The sequence below is a fragment of the Thermobia domestica genome, unplaced genomic scaffold, assembly GCF_964235325.1.
Source record: "Thermobia domestica unplaced genomic scaffold, izTheDome1.hap1.1 HAP1_SCAFFOLD_673, whole genome shotgun sequence".
NCBI classification, from domain to species: Eukaryota; Metazoa; Arthropoda; class Insecta; order Zygentoma; family Lepismatidae; genus Thermobia; species Thermobia domestica.
In genome coordinates this window covers 1-23,623 of record NW_027656383.1, presented here as the reverse complement: position 1 = coordinate 23,623, position 23,623 = coordinate 1, and the positions used below count along the sequence as shown (strand labels likewise).

At 34.9% G+C, this 23,623-nt stretch overlaps 1 protein-coding gene across 1 annotated transcript in view; it reads left to right on the top strand.

Moving 5' to 3' along the window:
• LOC145677177 (spatacsin-like) overlaps positions 1–20,440 on the top strand; it is a gene marked incomplete at its 3' end in the record, with an annotated part of 88,278 nt that extends 67,838 nt beyond the window's left edge. The window contains exons 7-9 of the mRNA XM_081747795.1: positions 2,263–2,919; positions 6,469–6,651; positions 20,217–20,440. Of these exons, the coding sequence (XP_081603921.1) occupies positions 2,263–2,919; positions 6,469–6,651; positions 20,217–20,440 (1,064 nt within the window). The remainder of the gene's footprint in view (positions 1–2,262; positions 2,920–6,468; positions 6,652–20,216) is intronic.
• Between the last annotated feature and the right edge of the window lie 3,183 nt (positions 20,441–23,623).

Here is a 23,623-nt window from a genome sequence, read left to right as displayed (position 1 = left end):
GAAAGGCAACCGGAATAGATAATATATCAATCAAATTCATTAAAAATATGGAAGACAAGGGAAAGGAAGATTTGTTCTGACTATGCAATGAATACATGAAACAGGAGAATGGCTAAAAGACTTCCTGAAGATGATCATGATACCGATGGTAAGAAATCGAACCAAAAGAGATGTGAGGATTATAGAACTATTAGTCTCATATCTCATGCAGCTAAAATTTTGCTCCGAATACTGAACAGAAGGTTATATGGAAGAACAAATGAAGTTGAGGAGGAGCAGTTCGGATTTAGAAGAGGTAAGGGCACAAGAGATGCTATTGAATTATCAAGGGCGATCGGTGAAAGATTTGTAGAAAAAGGGAAAGAGGTGTATGTTGTATTTATTGATCTAGAAAAGGCTTTTGACCGCATGAATTGAAAATTGTTGTTGGGAGTTCTAAAAAAGATAGGGTTGGAATGAAAAAATCAAAGACTCATAAGAAACTTATACATGAATCAACAAGTAACTGTTAGGATAGGAAAAGAACTGACGAAAGAGAGTGCAATTGGAAGGGGAGTTCGACAAGGATGCTGCCTCTGGCCAACACTATTTAATGTCCATCTAGAAGAGATACATATATATAATGAAGTGAGTTTCAATTTACATTGTGAACCAGTGATATCTTTTTAAACTATGGGGATTGAATATTAAAACTAAATTAATGGATTTGCTCTTTGCGGTTGCAAAAGAGTGATAAGATTAAAGATGGAATTCAGGTCTTGAAACATTGAATTCATATATGTTATCATGGACAGTTTCTCGCTACCTGGTATCGATTTTAACCTTAGGGAATCCGGATTGATATAAGATTTCTACCTATTCCGTTTTTCTACGAAGAGAGAAAAACAATTTTTGTGATATTCAATTCATACCAAAGAAACACTTTCCGTTTCCTTATTACTGATTTTTCTTCATGGCATTCAGTTTTGAAGTCGGAAGTCGTAGATTTCTACTATTTCTGATTTGAATAGAAGTATTGGCGTGAAGATGAAACCTATCCATGGTATCCTGAATCCACATTAAAGAAGCAATTTTTCGCTGTTTTATCGTTTTTGCTCTATGTAGATAAATATTGAAACCAGAAGTGGTTGTGATTTCTACAACTTATGTTACTAGAGGAAAATGGTGAAAATGGAACCTATTCTTTGTACGCTGAACCCATACGAAAGAAACCACTTCTTGCTGTTACCATTTCTTTTCCATGTGATCAACGTTGAAACCGAGAATGGTTGATTTCTAGACTTGCGATTTGAGTAGAAGATTAGGAGAGAACATAGAATCTATTCTTGCGATTTGAATCTACGGCGAGAAAGAACTTCTTGCTATCTATTAGCTAGAAGTTGTTTCTCGCCATAGATCCAGATCGCAAGAACAGATTCTATGTTCTCTCTTAATATCTATTAGCTGGTTTTGCTCCTCGTCTCGAGTCACGTGGTAAAATTAATAGCATTAAAGAACAGTGTAAAGTGGAGCGTTACGTGGAACAGAGAATAATTCAGATAAATCAAATTAATAAATTCGGAAACGTTACAATCAATAAACCTCAAGTAGATGTTGATACAATAAAATTGAATAACCGGTGAGAAATTTAGATAATTTTCATGAAAGTCTGTTAAAAAAACAGCAAGAGAAATAAAATGGACATTATCATATAACGGTGTTGTAGAAAGCAAACATATAGCTGAAGTATAGAGAGCGGATGTTGCTCAACAGAAGACTTGCAAATACGGTTTTAACATATATGGACCTACATCAACGTTAAATTTGAACAACATGAGTTCATACTGCGCTCGGGGTCTTCCGCGTCGAAGGTCCGTGAGCTTGCAATATAGCTTAGAGGAAGCTTGAGTGCTTGTGAGAAGCTTAACCAATGTAAAGTTAATATAATATAATTTTTTCTCGGAGTGATGATAGATATCGTAAACTATTCTCAGTTTCCATTGAAGATTCTGATGAAGATTTCATTGAAATCAGCTTTTAAGTTAAACTAAGTCAATACCACAGTACACCTATTATTAGAATTTTATATAGTAGCATCGATTTGTTTGTTTGTTCGTTTATTTGCTTTGCTTTAGACAATCTAAGTACCTCGTGATATTTTGAGATCTTGCTTATATGAACTTTCTATGAGATTTTCACCTATCTGTTAATTTATTGAAAATATTTTTTCGAAATTTTCGTACTATTCAGCATTCAATAAGGTGATTTTGTTTCTCTTTTTAGGTATGGAATATTCAGTAGTATTGAAAAGAAAAAAATATCACAGATTCTTTCTAGGTTATTAAAGAATAGCATGTTAGACGAAATTGACTTAGTGTTTGATCAGCCTTCTGCAAATGTTACCAAAGACCAATTCTATGATTTACTAGCAAATCACTGCCTTGAACATGATCTTTTCGAGATTTTGATTCAATTTATGCAAGAATGTAAGTTCTCGGAAGATATGAGTATTGCTGCACAAAGTACAGAGAAACAACGATTGTGTAAGCTTTGGCAAACATTTCAACAGTTAACATTAAACCCATCGGACGAAAATCTTATTGAACAGTCAATTGTCGACAGTGCAAAGTATTTAGCAGAGAAAGAGTATCATGGCGATGTAAGAGCATATTTACATGATCATCCTCTCGTCGTTTTAGCTGTTATTTTATTTCGTAAAATACCAGTGCAAAGTGTCTACAATAATGAGTTTCCAGAAGACGATTTTCTCAATAAAGATGTCTTTCAAGGTGTTATTTCACGATATCCCGTCATAGGAAAAGCTTTGTCAATAGTTTGCGGTGAACGTGAACCGCCAATTGGTGTTACGAAATACGAACTTCTCGAAGGATGTACGCCTCTTGATGTTTCTAAACTGTTTGGATGGCAAGAATCACACAGGTATGTAAAACTTAGTTTTACATGAAGGTACAGATTTTTCATATTTATTACTATTGTTTTTATTATTATTAGAGCTTTTAAATAATGTAATTAGTAAACATGAAAAAAGAAACAAAAATATCTCAACAAACAATGAACAAGCCATTTCCGACTAGAGGCTGAAACGATTAACAAGTATTTTAAATTGTAATGTGATACTGGATTCGAGAAATGAATTTCACTGTAGGGATTATATAACTATCTCTGGTACATGCAGCTACTACTAAATTACTCACGTGAGTGAGATTTATGTAATGCCCTTTTTTCACAGTATTTCAACAACTGAGAAGCTTGAGCGAAAAGAAGAGCAGGGTAAAATAAGGTGTTTTAAAGTTTTTTAAAGTTTTTTTTTTTTTTTGTTGTTGTTGTTGTTGTTTTAACGTGGGTACTAAACTGTTGCTCTTAGTATTTGCTTTATTACTCTTGTTACGCGTGTGATTCTCTTTTTCCCGTAACAAAGAAGATAAAAATATTCACATGGTGTAGCTTGAATGGTGCCTTGGTCATGCCATTCCTGGTACATCTCGATTTCAGCCGATAGCTTGGTCTAGTTCAAGCGATCGAATCTCACTTCGAGAAAACATGAAGTACATAGGATCCTTTAATAGATCCAGCATCCATCATGTACCGTCAGGAGCCCAGAAGCGGTAGAGCAATTATAGTTGGCGTTACGAGAGGTGGGCGATCGCTACATGGGTATTTAAGGATTGCACTTTCATACAGCATGTACCCCAACCTAGAAGAGAAATTTTTTTCCTATCTTTACATCCTTTCTTAGGGATCTTTCTAAAAATTAAATTCAACATCTTGATTGAATTGATTTATTAGTACAATACTTAAAAAATTACAAAGAGCGGGCTAACTACAGACCACTCGGCTATGGCCGAGCATAATTCTCTCAATTCAGAATTCCTATTTGCACTACAGTTAATTCCTATATCGATCTGTCTGGTCATGAGTTACCATGAGATTTCAGAAATAGTCACAGAACCATTTATTCTAGTACTTCAATACACAACTTGGATGAGGATTTGCGAAACTGAGAAAATTTAAAAAAAAATATTAACGTTGTCGTAGGACACTCGAAATTTCAGAAAAAATCCAATATTATTGAGAATTACTGCGAGTTGAGGTCCGTAGATCACAATGGATGAACTTGCTAGTAGGTGTAAGTTTCATAAGCGGGGGAAGAGTTGAAATGAATTTCAAAATTGCCCAAATTTGCCCGGAGAAACGGTAAAATTTAAATATTTCTCAAATGATATTAATATTGATGCCAGTAGCAATAGCTTGGGACTTTCAAAGGGATCATGTACATCTCAGCTTGTTCCAAGACTATCTCTCACTAAAATTAATGAAAAGTTACTCTTTATAAAGTCGACTCTTTATGTGCAAAAATTATTTTAAAATGGTTTCGGCCGTTTCTCCGTGATGATGATACAGAAAATGTCGGTTGAAATATGGAGAAAAAAGTTAAATAAATTAATTCCATCACTTCCTAAGTGCAGAATTTTCACAAAGACTAGGATAAGTATCTGCGTGTTTTTAATGGTGAGCTTATTAACCGAGTTTTATTTTCCTAACTTGAGGGACTCATGGGATATTCTATTTTTGGCATTAATTTTGCTCCCCTCTCTGCCCCTTAGGATACGTATTTTATTAAACTGTACATTATACTATCTCGTCCGAAACTAAGTGCTAACTACATTCAAAAATTCATTTCAAACGTTTCATCCGTTTCACACTATGTGTATATATAGTCGAAATAAGGAGAGGGAGGAGAGGAGAGAAGGATTCAGCAGGCTTTGTATCTGGTTCCTGGTATCCGGTTATCTTGTTTCTGCAAGGTGATTGGCTGTCAGCTACCAGTCAGGCTACAGGAAGACTTTATCTGTCTGTATTTAATTTCTGTTAATTCTCATGTAAGTCAAAGTCTTTATTGAAGCCAAGCGGTTAGTTGGCAAAACTGTAATACGATATTTGTTTTATAACAATAAATTGGTTTGCTTTGCTCAGCGATTATTTTTTTTTTAATTTCAGTGTATAGTAGGCAATAATTATAGTATGTAATAAGCAAAGCTGGTATAAGGGAAAATATTACCGTTTTGCCGTGATGATGAAACACATTACCTTGATGTCATTTTTTTATATATTGGGAAAAGATGGAAACTGCTCTACGTCTTCCGTTTAAAAGCTGAACTTCCAAAAATGTTTGGGTACGTGCTTGCTTGTTGTTAATAAGGAATTAATGTATCTGTTTCGTCACCCGAAACGTGCATTTAAAATCCGCTCCCCCCTTAGGATTGGAGAACAAACCCATTTGTAGTTTTTTTTTTTTTTTTTTAATTAATTAAGACGATCAGCGTTAAAGTCGCAAACACTGGTTTAATTTTTACAAATTCTTCTGTTGTAGAAGTTTCTGATGTCTTTTCTTGGAAGTGAGTCAATTCCAAAAGAGAGCTTTTGGTTATCTTTTTAATTTTCTTCTATGGTGATCAACGTTCAAACTGGAAGTGGGTCATTTCTATCACTTCTGGTTTTTAACTTGAGGATTAATAGAGGAGATAAGACATTTTCTTAAGATGTTAAATCACTTTAAAATAATCTCGATGTCTCTCACCATTTCTTTTTTTCTGTATGGAGATAAATATTGAAACTGGTAGTACTAATAAATTTATATCATTTCCATTTAACGTTAGGTCTATTTATTACATACATTATATAGGGTGTTTCAAAACAACACCGACAACATTTGGAAGGTGATTCCTGACACCAAGATAAGACGAAAAGTATAGACCGACCTTAATGCACAAATGCTTCATTTCGGAGTTATAGGTTGCCGAAAACATGAAAAAATGAACTTTCAAGGTCCATAGCTCCAATACTGTAAGACTTATCGTAGTCGGATCAAGACTTTGCTTAGGAATTAATATGTGCGCTATCCAAAAATGCGTGTTTCAGAATCCGGCGGTACTTCCGCGACAATTTTTATAGAGGTAGTTGGTGAGTACTTCAAATTATATGTCCGTAGTCAAACTACCTCTATAAAAATTGTTGCGTGAGTACCTTAGGATTCTGAAATATGGCTTTTTGGATAGCGCACAAATTAGTTCGTAAGTGATATAGATCGTCTTGATTGCTACGATTGACTTTATTGATATATAGAATGGAAAAATTCATGGAACTAGCGCGGCTAAATAACAAATAACCACAAACAAACGCTTGTAGCGTTACGTCTAGAACTATTAAATTTGACATATAGATAGTGTGCAAGAATAAACCAAAAATTACAGAGTAAGTGCCGGACTACTTCAGTCTACTTTCGATTTTGTCTTCATACTTCGTGTGTACTGTGTTTGTAGTTAGCCTATAAAATTGATGTCAAACAGTGGTGTAACCACTGGAAACCCTACTTTGTATATTAGTTGTCTTTTTTATTGGTTTAATACTTTTCTCTAAAATTGGTTCTCATTCATGAACTTTGCGTTCTTGGTTATTTGTGTGTTGCAGGAAAAAGTCAGATGATGCAATGAAAGAGCTTCCATATTTTTCCCGTGAAGATCTTGTGGCCAAATATGGAGAAAACATAACATGGACTTACATGGATTATTTGAAACAAGCACGACCAGTCTTTGCTGCAAACATGTGTCTAATAGAGCAACTCAAAATACATGGAAGGCTTTCAAACAAAATGTAGGAATCAAAATCTATTATTGCCAACTTTTCTCTTCATACAATTTATAATGTTATTTAACGTTAGATACTTAAGTAATGGTTTAACACACACACACGCGCACACACACACATTTTGGTGTTAAGTAAAATTCTTTATACGTACATGTGGAAAATAAATTTGATATTGGCAATTTTTCTCATTGTACAATCTATTCTATTTTCTAAACATTAGATATTTAATTAATAGTTTAACAATTATTTTAATGGTTCTCAAAATATTGAAAAACTTCTTCAACGTAATATCTTTCTATCTTATATTTTATAATGTAATGAGTATGCAAGGTGATTGCGTAGCTAAGTCACATTCACATTGAAATATTATTGGCGAAAAAGAGTGAAAACTTCAGTGAGTAGTCTATTAACAATAGTTTGTTGCTACAAAACTATTGACAGCATTCGTGTTAAAATTTAGAAACATTTTCTGTCTACTGCAATGGTGGCATCTAATCTTTCCTCTAAATAGAATTTCTTCCTGTGACTTCATTCACATTTTCAATACCAACATTGTATTTCTGTTGTTTTGTAACTATGAAAAACGGACACTTCCTTAATAAGGTCTATACAATTCAAATGCTGTATGGAGAGGAGAAAAGAACAATATTATTAAACATTAGAAATAAATTTAAATAAATTGAATATCCTTTGATTTAAGAGGAAATGGTGGTTTTTCTTTGGAAACTAAAGAAGCAATATTTTCAAATTTATTTCGTAGTGGAAAGAATTAAAAATTGGAAATTGAGACACATGAAAGAAATCAAAAGTAAGGTGTTGTATATCAGTAGAATTATCGAAGATTGGCCAAGTAATGGCAAATAAGCTGGAAATCAGATTATGTGCTGGGGACACGAGAGTTTAAGAATATATAATCTAATTCTTTGTCCTAAAACAAACAGTTAAAATAAACACTCAAGTGACAGATTGCGTGATATGTTTTATATCAGGTTTATTAACTGAAATATATCAGTTATCGATCGGTGCTATTTTTCATCATTTCGGGGCTCAAATAGGGAAAAAGATTGAACTAACAAGGGTGTGGAGGGGCATCAAAGGACCACAACCTTAATAAGGACTTTTAATCTAATCTCAGCATTGTTCACTGATATTTATACTAAGCGTGCTTTGACTGGTAAAATTTTTTGAATAAATTCTATGTTATATAAATTCTGTTGTATTACATCAGAACAGTATATATTCTGAATTAAGTCATTGCGTATTTTGTTCAGCTGTCCTTTTGAATCAGACTAGGCATAACTGAACATGTAAAACATTTTTAGTGAGAGCGGTGATACTAATAAACAAAATACAGCATTTCACAACCATTCTTAAAAAGAAGAATATTTGGATTCATGCTTAGAATAGTGAGTTTCTTTCTTTTCTTTTCTTTCTTTTTTCTTTTTTCTTTTTTTTTTTTTTTAATTTCATTTTTAAATCAATATTCCAAGAGACAATATTGTGTGATAATCAATATTGTCATTACGAGAAAAAAAATATTGTGAGTTTAAAGTGCTGATGTTTCTTGTAGACATCTTTTCAAGATACTGTGGATAAATCTGTTATTCGCCGGGCGAGAGAATCAAATGCTCAAACCAGTGATCCACAAGTGATCAATATAAACAGTCACAGCGTTGAAAATTCAGTAGATAACATTCAGATCAAGTTGTCAAGTACAAAAGGTACAACCTCGAATTGCAATGCACAATCGAGATCTTTGAGTTAATAAAATCTGCTCAGCCCGATCTACGTGAGTACCTCAAAACGAAGTTCCGTGAAAAGGAACATAGTTTCCAAAGTCAGTGATATCGCACAAAATCCTGGTTAGAATATTCTGTTTTTAGGAACGAAGCAATCTGGTATTGTTGTAGGAATTTCTTACGAAACAGTCTACGTGATCAGATTTTTACTGTGATACGATTTTGCAGTTGGAAGTCAGTATTCGAGAGGGGAAAAGGATTTGTTAAGCATTCTTCCTCTAAAAGCCACATAGAAGCAATTCAAATTTGGGAAGAACGTAAATTAAGACGGTTTATGGGAAAGATGTTAATATAATGCTAGGTGCGGAACAAATAACAAGAAACAGGTACCATGTTACATGTGTAGCTGAGGTAATGTAATTTCTCGCATTAAATGATCTACTATATTGTGTGGATTGAAGGCGTGGACTCAAAGATCCACAAGAATTAATTTCTTATGAATTAAGTTCTCCTGGAACCTTTTACAACACTGTTCAAGTGTACATAATAGAAAAAGATTCGAAAAGTCCATAGTTATACATACTTCTCAGAATGCTTAATATATGTCACCTGAAGTTCAGAATGAAATAATAGATGTGTTGGCAGAAATGATACTGGACAAAATAAGAACAGAATGTGATGAAAGTGAATCACGGCTTCTTTGCCGTGATAGGGAGATGTATTGTGTATATATAGTTGAGTAATTTTTTGTATCACTCAGTGTACGTCTGATGAGGATCTTGGCTAGAAGATCGAAACGTCACGTGTAAATGTGTTTTTATATTAAATAAGTGCAGTCTTGTTCAGCAGTGTGTTTATTTTTCTGATTTTATTCGCAAGACGTTGACTATGAGTGGGCTTCTTTGCTTGAAAGCACTAGACTTCTCTGTGGAAAATTTATCAGTGGGTATGAAATTTGTGAAAGAAGCAATTGTGCATAAAGTTATTGGGTCATTTTCAATTATCGGATTTATAATCTAAAGTCATATTATCTAGGTAGAAAAGTCTTTGAAGGTCTTTGTAAAGAGTCTTTTATATTCACTGCTATAATCATCAGCTTTATATCACAAGAATTCATACTTGTTCAGCGATGCCTAGTGAGAAAGTGTATTTTGAATTAGCCAAGTTACTGTACAGGTATTTCAGGAAACATTGAGTTCATAGATGTACAAAGGCCAAAAGCTTAAGAGGTTGATGGATCAATGATGGATTTGACACTTGGAAACTTAGAAAACTATTCAGCAGAATTTTGATGATACAGTATCCGTTCTAAAGATTTTTCTCAAAGAAATTAGATCATGTAGACACTTAGTTATCTATTGAAGCTACAAGACTTTTAAGAAAGTGTTACACATTAGAATTCTGTTTCGTTACCTCTCTAATATTACAAATGCTGTCAACATTTGAGCGAGCTAAGAGTGCATTACAAGACAGAGAAATGCATCTTGGAAAAGTAGATCATGTTGTGAGGTCTTGTCTGTGAATTTTGGAGCAGAAAAAAATATCGGGTCCTGAGTTCCCTCCGTTGGAGCGAAATCCGAAAATTCTCCAATCTTTAAACGATTTTATTGTTGAAGAATGTCTAAATATGACTCAAAATGAAGCAATTCATCTGAAGCAAAGTTTTGATGAGGAATTCGACCATACAGTATTACAAACTAAAGAGAGATTTTCTGGGAATAATGAACAGTATGTGAAATCTCACAGTCAGAAACATGTTTGAACAGTTCCACAGTACTGTCACTATTAAATCTCCTAGACTACAACAATCATACTTTCCAATTAAAAGTTTAAGTTGTTAAAATAAGTATTTTACCCAATAACAAGAGCACAGTAATATTTTAAAGATATTAAATTTGTTGCATATGTATAAAAGTGCTTTTCGAAATGCAGGAGCTGTAACAAGTTGTGCTTCAACAGCAAAATATGAGAACAAACTTTCTTGCAATAAAGGTTTTTTTTACATCGCGATAGAAAATTGAAGTGGTATTCGGAAAACAACACTTCCACATCGAGCATTTTAGATGTGGAATTCTTTGTTAACAAATTTTGAAAATGCTCTCGATGTTTACAACTACAGGAAGTTGGTGGGGAGTGAAATAAAACTTTACGAACCTTTTAAGTATTTTCTAAAACAAGTATACATAGAGACCTACTGTTATTTCTTGTTCTTCTAAAGGCTCAGAAAGAAAGACTTCTTTTTTATTTTTTTTCATTTTTCTATGGTCGCGTGTTAAATAAATATCTGAATTTTCAATTCTTTAATATGAAATAAAATAGCTTACTCCAGCTTCATTAGGTATTCTCAACACAAAAAATAAAAGTTCTCGACTGTGCTAATCATGTTTTCAGCTTGTTCTGAAATGTTAATGGTATATGACTTCACACATTCTTGTGTGCGATTAGTATCACATTGTGATCAACCGAGAATTGCTTTTTCAGGTATTTAAATAATACAAGGCTAAACGGCGGAATAGTAGTGTAAATTAGAAATGGTATTTCTGCACTTTCTCTCTCACTCACTCCTATCTATCTACCTACCTATACATATATATATGGGTTCCTGTCACCACAGCATGGCGCGTCCTCAGGTTGCGGATCGAAGAGAAGGCCTCTAGATATAGAGGTGAGCAGCGAATATACTGAATAAGCAGTCGCGGACAGACGACAAGGAGTGCTAACAATCTCATCCTCTAATAAGAAAAAAAAAAAAAAAAAAAAAAAAAGCACTTATTCAGAAACATTCACACAAGCCTCGGAGCAGGATTGATAACTTTGCACGACCTCAGCAAAAGAAAATGGACATAAGATTTCGAGCATGGAATATTAGAAGTCCTATACGGCAGGCGCCTTAAAATCCGTAACGAGTGAGTTAGAGAAATACAGAATAGACCTAGTAGGAGTTCAGGAAGTTAGGTGGGAAGGACATGGAACTGTGACGTCCGGAAATTTTACGTTCTTTACGGGGAAGGAAATAAAAATCACCAATTAGGAACAGGGTTTTCCGTTCACAAACGAACATCAGCAATTAAGCGGGTTGAATTTGTTACTGATAGACTTTCTTTTATTACTCTTAAGGGTCGGTGGTGTGATATTGTTTTAAATGTACATACCCCAACAGAAGATAAGGATGACGACAAAATAAAGTTTTTACGAAGAAGTGGAACGGATATTTGACCAACTCCCGCGACACCATATGAAAATTCTATTAGGGAATTTCAGTGCAAAGGTAGGACGAGAGGATATTTTCAAACCGATTATAGGGAATGAAAGTCTGCATAAGGAAAGTTATGACAGCGGTATTAGACTCGTGAACTTTACAACATCCAAAAACCTTATCGTGAAGAGTACAAAATTCCACATCACGACATTCATAAATACAGTTGGATCTCACCAGACGAAAAAAACATGATCATATTGATCACGTTTAATAGGTAGAAGAAGACAATGTAGCATCATTGATGTTCGGTTGTTTAGAGGGGCTGATTGTGACACTGATCACTACCTGATAGCAGCGATAATAAGAGAGATTATCGTTGAATAAAGAAAATATTCAATGTCTGAAAACGGAGAGATTTAATTTAAAGAAATTAAAAGAGAGCCATATAAGAGAGGAATACCAGCTTGAAGTTTCGAATAGATTCTCGGTTTTAGAAGATTCGGAGTGCACTAGTGTTGAGGATACTTGGATTGAAATTAGAGATAACATTAAAATTTCAGCGAAAGAAAAATTGGAACACGCGGAATTACGTAGGAACAAACCATGGTTCGACCAGGAATGCATTAAATTAGCAGAAAACAGAAAACAGGTAAAATTACGTTGGCTACAAAACCCGAATGAAATAACTACACAAAATTTCGTAGACATCAGGCGGGAAACTTCCAAAACTTTAGAACAAAGAAAAACGACTTTTTGAAAGCTAAAATTAAGGAACTTGAAGATAATAGTAAAAATATAAACATTCGAGACATGTATAAGGGAATCAACAAATTTAAGAAAGGCCATCAGCCGCGTGCTTATATATTAAAGAAAACCGACGGAACAGTTTTCACTGATACAGATAGCATCTTAAATAGATGGGAAGATTTCTTTGACGATTTGCACGCAACCAAAAACTAATGCGCGTGGAGAAAGGGAAATACACACCACAAACCCGTATATTCCAGAACGTAACCGAATAGAAGTAGAAATCGCTATAAAGAAATTTAAAAAACAGAAATCTCCGGGTGTAGACGAAATTCCGACTGAGCAATTTTAGCTGGAGGCGAAAACTTGTGGAATAAGATACAGGAACTCATTCTCCTTATCTGGAACAAGGAAGAATTGCCACAAGATTGGAAAGAATCAATCATTGTTCCAATTCACAAGAAAGGCGACAAAACTTACTGTAATAATTATCGAGGCATTTCTCTTCTGTCAACATCCTATAAAATCCTCTCAAACATTCTATTAGCAAGATTGAGCCCCATACGCAGATGAAATTATTGGAGATTATCAGTGCGGATTCAGACGAAATCGATCAACTATCAATAGAGTTGATTGGTATTCACTAGGTTATGGCGTATGCTAATGATGTAAATTTAATAGGGGATGATAGGAGAACAATAGAAACAAATGCAGAGGCCTTATTAAACGCTTGCAGGGACATGGGTTTAGAAGTAAATGCAGAGAAAACAAAATACATGGAAGTTCGTCGGGATCGTAATACGGCAAATTATGGATGCGTTAAAATATTAAATAATACTTTTGATAAAGTGGATACTTTGAATTATCTAGAATCAGTATTAACAGACAAAACCATATTCACGAAGAAATTGAATGTCGACTAAAAGCAGGGAATTCGTGTTATTATTCGGTCTAAATCTCTTGTCATCGCGAATTCTGTTGAGGAATTCGAAGCTTAAAATATACAGGGTGTCTCACCTAACTTTGCGAGCTCAAATACAAATGTATTTCCGAAATGACCAAAAATTTGACAAATCTGGTACGCAAGAATGTACTCATGCCAAGGGCCTATAAAATTCTGTAAACAAGTACCCCCAGGGGTCCCATCATAGGGCCCCAGGGACCAACTTGAAAATTTCAAATGGAAACCCCCTTTTTTTTCTTGCAGATTCTGATTTTACGATCGAAACTAAGCAACTTTAACTTGGAGCACTTTTTCGTTATTCTAATAGATGGCGCTGTAATCGTAAAAAAATGAATACCATGATACGTACGTCCCCTAACTTTGCGACCTCAAATATTTCCGAAATAATAAAAAATTGTAAGAAATCTAGTTACGTAAGAATGTACACATGTCAGGGGTCTATAAAATTCTGTCAACTATAAATGCCCCCAGGGGTCCCATGATAGAGCCCCAGGGGCTAACCTGAAAATTTGAAATGGAAACCCCCTATTTTTATTGCAGATTCTAATTCTACGATCAAAACTAAGCAACTTTTACTTGGAGCAGTTTTTTGTTACCCGCCTAGATGGCGCTGTAATCGCAGAAAAATTAATATCATCGTACGAACGTCCCCTAACTTTGCGACCTGAAATACTTCTGAAATAACAAAAAATGTGACAAATCCATTTAGGTAAGAATGTACACATGTCAGGGATCTATAAAATTCTGTAAACAAGTGCCCCCAGGGGTCCCATGATAGGGCCCCAGGGGCCAACTTGAAAATTTCAAATGAAACCCCCTTTTTTTTCTTGCAGATTCTGATTTTACGATCGAAAGTAAGCAACTTTAACTTGAAGCACTTTTTCGTTATTCTAATAGATGGCGCTTTATTCGTAAAAAAATGGAATATCATGGAACGTACGTCCCCTAACTTTGCGACCTCAAACATTTCCAAAATAACAAAAAATGTAAGAAATCTAGTTACGTAAGAATGTACAGTTGTCAGGGGTCTATAAAATGCTGTCAACTATAAGTGCTCCCAGGGATCCCATCATAGGGCCTCAGGGACCAACTCGAAAATTTCAAATAGAAACCTATTTTTATTGCAGATTCTGATTCTACCATCAAAACTAAGCAACTTTTACTTCAAGCACTTCTTCGTTATTCTAATAGATGGCGCTTTATTCGTAAAAAATGGAATATCATGGTATGTACGTCCCCAAACTGCGACCTAAAATATTTCCGAAATAATAAAAAAAATGTAACAAATCTAGTTACGTAAGAATGTACACATGTCAAGGACCTATAAAATTCTGTAAACAACAAATGCCCTCATGGGTTCAATCGTGGGTCCCCAAGGAGCCAACCTAAAAGTTTTAAATAGTAACTCCCTATTTTTGTTGCAAACTCGAATTTGGGATCGAAAATACTCAAATTTTACTTGAAGTACTTTTCGTTACCCGCCTAGATGGCGCTGTAATCGCACACACACACACACACACACACCAAAAAAAAAAAAAAATACCATCGTACGCTACCTGGGATTGGTAATAAACTAAATAACTCGAGAAATGCACTTGCAATTAAAAAGCACGAAATATGTGACCAATATTTTAAAAAGGCTTAGCATAAAACAAAATTGCTTTCATTTACATTTCAATGCGACCATGGTAGACAATTACGATATGGAAAAGAAAGATTTTGTGTTTTGCAACAAGAAACATCTTTCCTAGAATTGTAAAGGTCAAGTAGACCAATATGTTTATTAAATATCACGTGACATTGACATTAAATAAAATCATTATTTCACACTAGTACGTAAAAGCACAGATGTCAAAGGAGATTTCACAGAAGAACAAATTTACAAAACCTGGATAAAGCGCAAAGAAACTTAATTGATATACAGGGCTATTTAAATGATCTTCACGATTTCAAAGTTAGTAACTCAAGTTTATTTAGTCACAATGACATGCAGCTTATGTTAAATTAGAGAAAACTCAAAATTATTTTTCGTTTATAAACACACGCTTGTTATGTTCCTTGTCAAAGCTGCTCAAGATGAGTGCAGTTTGTAATTCAACATACATCAATTTAATAGTATAATTCTTGGCACACTCTTTTTTACATTCCAGAGGCAGGAAATCCATCTGCTTCTTAAATACGTTCTCAAAGTTCAGTTAAATTGTTAGGGAGGGGTGACTGATACACTTGGATTTAACATAACCCTAACTTCGTTGAAAATTCCGTTTCACATGAAAGTAGAGAATAAAAAAATGATGTCCTGTCTTCGTTTCCTGTTATCTAAATTTACTGTTACCCTAGCTACGGAATGTGTAACTACACATCAGCTTTACCAGCCACGTAGTGTCTTGCCGTTTTTTTTTTTTTTTTTTTCACAAAGAACTTATTATGAGTCCCCTTCCCTCTCTCGACTTGGTTGTCTAAAATTGGCAGATGAACCAAGTGTAACTGATGTTTCACAACATAAGCTCAAACTGCACACCTTTCTTGGTCTGGCAGTGAGCAATTCGATGGTAAAACACAAAAACTGCATTCCTGGTGACGTTCAGTTCAATAAGTGCAACTTCATCAACAACCCTTTGACGAAGACTATCCAAAGTGGTTAGTATTGTTTGATATTGAAAAAATACTCGGGAGTTTTAGATAAACCCCAAAAAAGTAGTATAGTGGCGATAAATCAGGGGAACAGAGAACGACCGGGTTACCCAATCTCACCTCTTGCAAATCCGTTATTTAGGAAATTCCGTGTTAAAAAATTGTCACATATTTACACCATTGTGCGGTCTTGTACAGTCCGCAGCAAAAAACCTGTAACATAAACATGTAAGTTTATTGGGAAACGACGAAGTCTTTTGCTCTAAAATAAGTGAGCAGAGGAGGACGCCGAGGTTATTCCTGGCGTGATTCGTGTCACTTAGACTTATGTTGATCACCTGCGCTGTTAGGCATAGTTTCACAATAAACTTACATGCTCATGTTGCAGGTTTTTTGCTGCAGGCTGTACATCTTGCTGAAACCATCTGTGGGCAAAATTGTCTTCTGCAGTATCTCTCATTGCTGAAATTATTTCATTTCGAAGCATCTCCTCACACAGTTCAGAAGTCAAATTGTTATTAATAAAAAGGGGCCTAATTATGGCATATTTAGCACTGCCGTCCAGATATTCAACTTTTCAGGATGTAGAGTGTTTGAAAGGACCAATGAGATTGCTGTCAAACCAAAACCTGCTATTACGTCTGTTAATGTAACCGGTTAGGTGGAACGTGCCTTCATCAGAGAACACAATGCTGGTAAGAAACATAGGATCATCATTGATTTGTTTCATCATATCTTTACAAAATTCTACACGGCGATCAAAGACATCTTCATTCAGGTCGTGTATCACATGAATTTTGTATGGGTAGAACTTCATTTTCTTCAACATTCTTCTCGCAGACATGGACTGATGTCATATTGTTCCGCAACTTTATGAATGCTAAGTTGAGAATTTTCAACAAATGACTGCAACATCAAGCTGTTTGTCGCCGATTTCGGTCGACCAGGAATGTTACAGTCCTTTATAGTTACCGTTTTCTCGATGCGTCTTACGATACACTCGACAGTAGGTCTCGAAATGGGATTGTGTGGAACGCGATGCCCATCGTCGTATCATCGAGAGCGTTAGAACTTTACTTTGAGAACGGTTAAAATACAGTACAAATACAGCTTAAGTGTTCAGAGGTTCTCTGTAATAATGCCTACTGCTACCAGTATCTAATCATGGCTCCTACGTTGCTGGACCGTAATTTACAATCAACCATAAGTATTTACAGAACATGACATAGGGGTGACACATGTGTGTCTTCTGGTCAAATGCTATTTGTTCCACTAAATTTATAAGAACCCGTTTGCTCTTTTAGATCTACCGATCAACTTTACATGTTCATATTTACTTCCACTTCTCAAATGGAATTATATGCAGTTTCAAATCAAATCTTAATTATGCACATCTCCATAACCAAAACAACAAAATAATGATGTCCTTTTAAACTTTAATAGATCCACCGATCAACCTTACGTGTTCACTTTCAATTTTACCTCTCAGGAAAAATCACATGGTCTATATTCAAATCAAATCGCCATTACACATATCTACATAAACATGGCAAAAATGAATAACTTAATTCTCTTTTCACACTATGTCCGATTATTAATTGAAGCTTCATGTCCCTACGGAGAGCTAGAGTAAATCAACTTTCATAGTGTCCACAAGCTCACAGAAAAAAATATCAGTTCTTGAAGAATATTATTATCACAAACTTGTGTTCTAACTTTGTTTGCAAGTTTTAGCACACCACACAGCAGTTCTTGAACCAGCTTTTCATTTATCAACCTCAGGTACAACGATATTATTATTTTTGTGATTTATGTGTTACCTAGGAGAACAACGAAAAAGAAACGAAAAGTTGCGTATTTTCGGTCGCAGTATCCGAATCTCCATTAATGGAGAGGATTTGTATTTGGAATTTTGGGAAGATAAAGCTAACTTCTATTTTATTTTAGTTGAATAGATCTTTTAAAATGATTGGACACGTACTTAAATTGCAAGTGTATTTCTCGAGATATTTAGATTATCTCTAGCCTTGGGTGACGTACAAATGTACGATGATATTGAATTATTTTTGCCATTACAGCTCCAGCTAGTAGAATAACGCAAATGTGCTTCAACTAACAGTTCTTTATTTTCGATCGCAGAATCAGAATCTGCAATAAAAATAAGGATTTCCATTTAAAACTTTCAAGTTGGCTTCCGGGGCTCTATGATGGGCCCCCTGAGGACACTTGTTGTTCACAGAATTTTATAGGTCTCTGACATGGGTAGTACATTGTTGCGTAACTAGATTCGTCATATATTTCTCATTTCGGAAATATTTTAGGTCGCAGAGATAGGAGACATCCATACGATGATATTCATTTTTATGTAATTACAGCGCCATCTATTAGAATAACGAAAAAGTCTTTCAAGTAAAAGTTGCTTATTTTTGATCTGAGAATCAGAATTTGCAATAAAAATAGGAAGTTTCCACTTGAAATTTTCAAGTTGGCAACTAGGGGTCTATGGTGGGACCCCTAGGGGGACTTGTTGTTCACAGAATTTTATAGGCCTCTGACATTCTTACGTAACTAGGTTTGTTACATTTTTTGTTATTTCGGAAATATTTGAGGTCGCAAAGTTAGCGGACGTACGTACGATGATATTCATTTTTTGCGATTACAGCGCCATCTATTAAAGTTGGGAAAAAAGTTCTTCAAGTAAAAGTTACTTAGTTTCGATCGTAGAATCAGAATCTGCAATAAAAATAGGGGGTTTCCATTTGAAATTTTTGAGTTGGCCCCTGGACCCTATGATGGAACCCCTGGGGGCACTTGTTGTTTACAGAATTTTATAGGCCCCTGGCATGAGTACATTCTTGCAAAACTAGATTTGTCAATTTTTTTTTTTTTTTTTTTTTTTTTGTTATTTCGGAAATATTTGAGGTCGCAAAGTTACGTGAGACACCCTGTATAAAACGATAATCATGCCTGTTGTTCTATATGGTTGCGAAACATGGTCGCTCACTCTGAGTTAAGAATGTAGATTGAAAGTATTTGAGAACAAGAGGAACGGGAATGGGGAATGGCTGAAACTTCATAACGAGGAGCTACATAATTTATACGGTTTACCGAACATTGTTAGGGTCATCAAGTCTAGAAGGCTCAGATGGGCAGGTCATGTAGCCAGGATGGAAGAAAGTACAAACGCTTTCAAAGTCTTAATTGGAAGACCAATAGGAAAACGACCATTAGGAAAACCTAGGCGTAGATGGGAGGACAATATTAAGATGGATCTCTTATAAATAGGAATACAAAGTAGAAACTGAATCCAGTTGGCTAAGGATAGAAGTCAATGGAGAGCTTTTGTGAAAGCGGCATTGAATCTCCGGGTTCCATAGGACATAGAGTTAGTTACATATATACGTTTAAAAGCTGTGTCGCATCGTAGTTTCCTACACACAATCACTAAATTGCTATTCAAATTAAAAACTACTTCGCAAAATGCGCAAATAGTAACTTGAGCAGTACTCCTTTTCTTTCCTCTGTTGTTTGAGGCTCTGTGAGCAATTCAATGGGATACAAAAATTTTAAATTGCGATGCAAATTGGAATTGATTCGCAAAGAGTTATGCTAGAAGCAAAGACTAAAAGAAACGCTTATTTATTTATCTATCTTCTATCAATCTCTCTCTCTCTTTATATATATATATATATATATATATATATATATAATTATGCCATAAAAACAATTTTTAGTAGGCTCCCAAAGAGAAAGTTGAAAGCAAGCGTGTAAATAATTCTGGCTACGGACCTGGCTTGGGAGAAGAGGGCAGACAATGTCGTTGGGGGCGCCCTCCCCCTGCGGAGATTTCGATTGCGCTACAAATATTTCTATGTATGAAGAGTTTATTTCGCACCCTATTGCATATTTTTGCACATCAAAACGTTAGTAATTAGCTACCATGACTCATACTTTTTGTGTGCTTTTGCATCTAGATTTCTATCATCTCTGTTTGTGTTTAAATTCTTTGATCTGCTTGCATTCCAAATCTAACATTAAAACACAAAACAAAATTTTGGTACAATACTCTATTTTAAGAAATTGTAGTAGCAAAACTCAACAGCATGTTTCCTATAAAGTTTCAACATTTCTTTTGTATTCCAAAAATGTTCGTTGCATCTTCGTTTTAAAAAATGTATTTCTTCATTGTTTCATAACTATGTTGTTATTGATGTGGACATGGCTTAGTCTGTACAAAAGTTTTCCTTTCTTCAGTTTTAATGGTCACTATTTATTTGTTTATTTGAAGGAGAAAACGTGCGTCCAACTGTGCTCATGGCTTAGCATTACAGAAATTTATGGATTCTAGCATTACTGCAGGATGTGCAGCTTTCATTGAGATTTTAGGAGGTGATTCAGAAACATTAAGAATCCATATTGTTACAGCCAATAAAATATTGAATTGGAAGCTTACTAAACTTCAAAAGGATGAAAACTATGAAGAAAATAAAAAGAAATGCGAACAAGAAATAGGTTAGTATTTCATTATTAAAAAAACTCTCAATGTAATCAGACCAATTTTTCACTAGACTATTTTCCTGTTTTTAATCATGTGTATATATTCTTCGAATGGAGGAGAATGTTTTTCTCGTTGTAAACTGAAATAAATAAAATGTCGTTTTTAGGTGCCAGAAGTTACTCAACATTAGAAAGATCATTCGTGTATACACACGAATATATACATACATATATATACTCTTACGAAAAAAAGGCAAACCCTTTGATTTACGGTTATTTGTGATTTCACGTTTAACAAAGACGTGAATAAATTCAGTTTCACGTACTTTAAATAAATTATTTAAATACATATTTTTCATAAAGTTTATGTTTTAAAATTATTGTTCAAAGCCTTTGTATTTTAACAAGCCTTTTCCAAAATCAATGAAAATGAATTGTGCTGCCATCTTTGGAGTTCTTTTAAACTATACTTTTGTTCGCGTTTATATGTTCGTGACCAATCTTTCAAAATGAGATCTCAGAAACTGCAGGTTCTAGAAAGATGACGTTTTCACTGATCGATTGCAAATTTTATGTAGATTGTCCAGTTCTTATTGAATATTTAAAAAAAACATGGCCATTATTTCTTTATTACATTTTTACGGATACACTGGAAGTGTTGAAATTAAAAAAGAAAAAAACTAAAGAATCATATCCTACACATTATACATTCCAACACATCATAATTGTATACAGGGGTTGTATTCCTCTCAGGCGTTTATTTAATGGCAAATGGTAATGAAAAACGAAGGATAGCCATTTCTCCACTCTAACAATAAGTTGAATCTTTACTGTTTGGAGCGTTTTTCCCAATGAACACCATATATCATTGACATTATAATTAATTGTGTGCGTAATGTATTTGCTCATTACATATTGCATGCAGGAAGAAAGAAAACACTGATCATACATGAATTAAAAAGTCCAACCGGAAGTAGGCTCAAATCTTGCAAACGGTGCGAGATATTGAAAAAGTAATCGACAAAATCTCCCCTTTATGGTATCTCTTGTCAATTTTTTTCAAGACGTCTTTCACTTGTGTGTGTAAAGGGACATGTACAGATGTGAGGGATAACAAGGAGATTCATGCTCATATGTGAATAATAAGCTGTGTAGAGAGCGCAGGTTCAGCTAGTCAATATATATATAGTGCTAGTTACATGTACTAAATGCTGCGTTATGTTTGCAAGTGACATTCCTATCGGTACAAGCACAATACAGTACATCACATGTCTCGTACATGCTAAGATACATTTCTTTGTCTGTTACCTGTAGGCAGCAGAGGTTTTACATATATGCAAAATACATGACATGCACCGGTAACATATATGCTGCAAGCATTTAACTTGTATGGACATTGAAGTTACATGTATTTGCAGTACTTGTATTGTATAAAAGAAACATTCGGTTTTCTTCCAAGCGCAATGTACAAGTAATATTTGCTCGTGCGTACTACTATGCTTTACGTGTGAAGCAGCGATGGAAGACTTGAGAATATAGAAGTTTCGACTAAAAGGCCATCCAAGTAGAACAGTTCACAGTCAAACGATGGTTACTATAGACGGTGACACCGTTATTTCACTTAAGTAAATTTGTTACCGTTTATTTTGTTTATATTTTATTTTATTTGAGGACATTTTCAACGAACTTAAAAGTTCGTTACTGAATTTCCTCTCTCTCGCTCGCTCTGTGTGTGTGTTTATGTGTCTGTCTGTCTGTTATTTGCGATTTTTCAATTTTCAGCCCTCCATTCGATAGAGCATCAAACGCCATCTGAGAAAGTGATGGAATTTTTCACGTCACTCTTGCCGTTCCCTAGATATTGGCCAAAAAGTTCCGGTTTCGGGAGATTTATGGAGCCATATCTCGGGAACCGTATATTATACAGAAATCGTATTAACGCAATGAATACCTAAGAGGATGGTGAACATTTGGTACCAAAAAGTAATAGGTGGCCACTGTTCAACTGACCACTAGTTTGGCCAGTGGCCGTCGGCTACTATTGGTACCAAAATTTTTTACCATACTGAGATATTGATCAACAGCAATATCGTCTCTCTATGAGTTACTGTTTCCGAGATATTGGACAAAAATTTCAGATTTCGGGAGATTTAAGGAGCCATATGGCGGGAACCGTATGTAATACAGAGAACGTATTGGTTGATCAATACCTAAGAGGATGGTGAACATTTTGGTACCAAATAGAACCGGTGATCACTGACCCACTGGCCACCGTTCCCCAGATATTAGCCAAAAAAAGATCGGATTTTCAACGAACTTAAAAAGTTCGTTATTGAATTATCTATGTCTGTCTGTCTGTTATTTGGGAATTTTTCAATTTTGAGGGATCCCTCGATTCGATAGAGTATCTGAGAAAGTGATGGAATTTTTTGCGTCACTGTTACCGTTCTCAAGATACTGGCCAAAAAGTTACGATTTCGGGAGATTTAAGGGACCATATTTCGAGAACCATAAAATTATAGAGAGTTGATGTTGGTGTTTCCCGTTGATGAATACCTAAGAGGATGGTGAACATTTGGTACCAAATATTAACCGGTGGCCACTGTCCAACTGGCCACTGGTTAGTATTGATACATAAATATTTACCATCCTCTTAGGTATTGACCAACATCAATATCACCTCTCTATGACTTACCGTTCCCGAAATATTGGCCAAAAAATAGTTCCGATTTCGGGAAATTTAAGGAGCCATATCTCGGAAACAAGTCATAAGGGACCATATTGGTGTTGATCAATACCTAAGAGGATTGTGAACATTTTGGTACCAAATAGTAAGCGGTGGTCACTGGTAAACTGGCCACCGTTCCCCAGATATTGGCCAAAAAATTCGGATTTCGGGAGATTAAAGGAGCCATGTCTTGAGAACCGTAAGTCATAGAGAAATTATATTGTTGTTGATCAATTCCAATATTTTAATTATGGTCACCACATTTATGTCCTTTATTACTATGCTTTACATATGATCCATTTTTTAATTATGGTCGCCACAGCTATGTCCTTTACTACTATGCTGCACATATGACCCATTTTCAACGAACTTAAAAAGTTCGCTTCTGAATTCTCTATGTCTGTGTGTCTGTTATTTGCGAATTTTTCGATTTTGAGCCATCCATTCGATAGAGCATCAAAAACTATCTG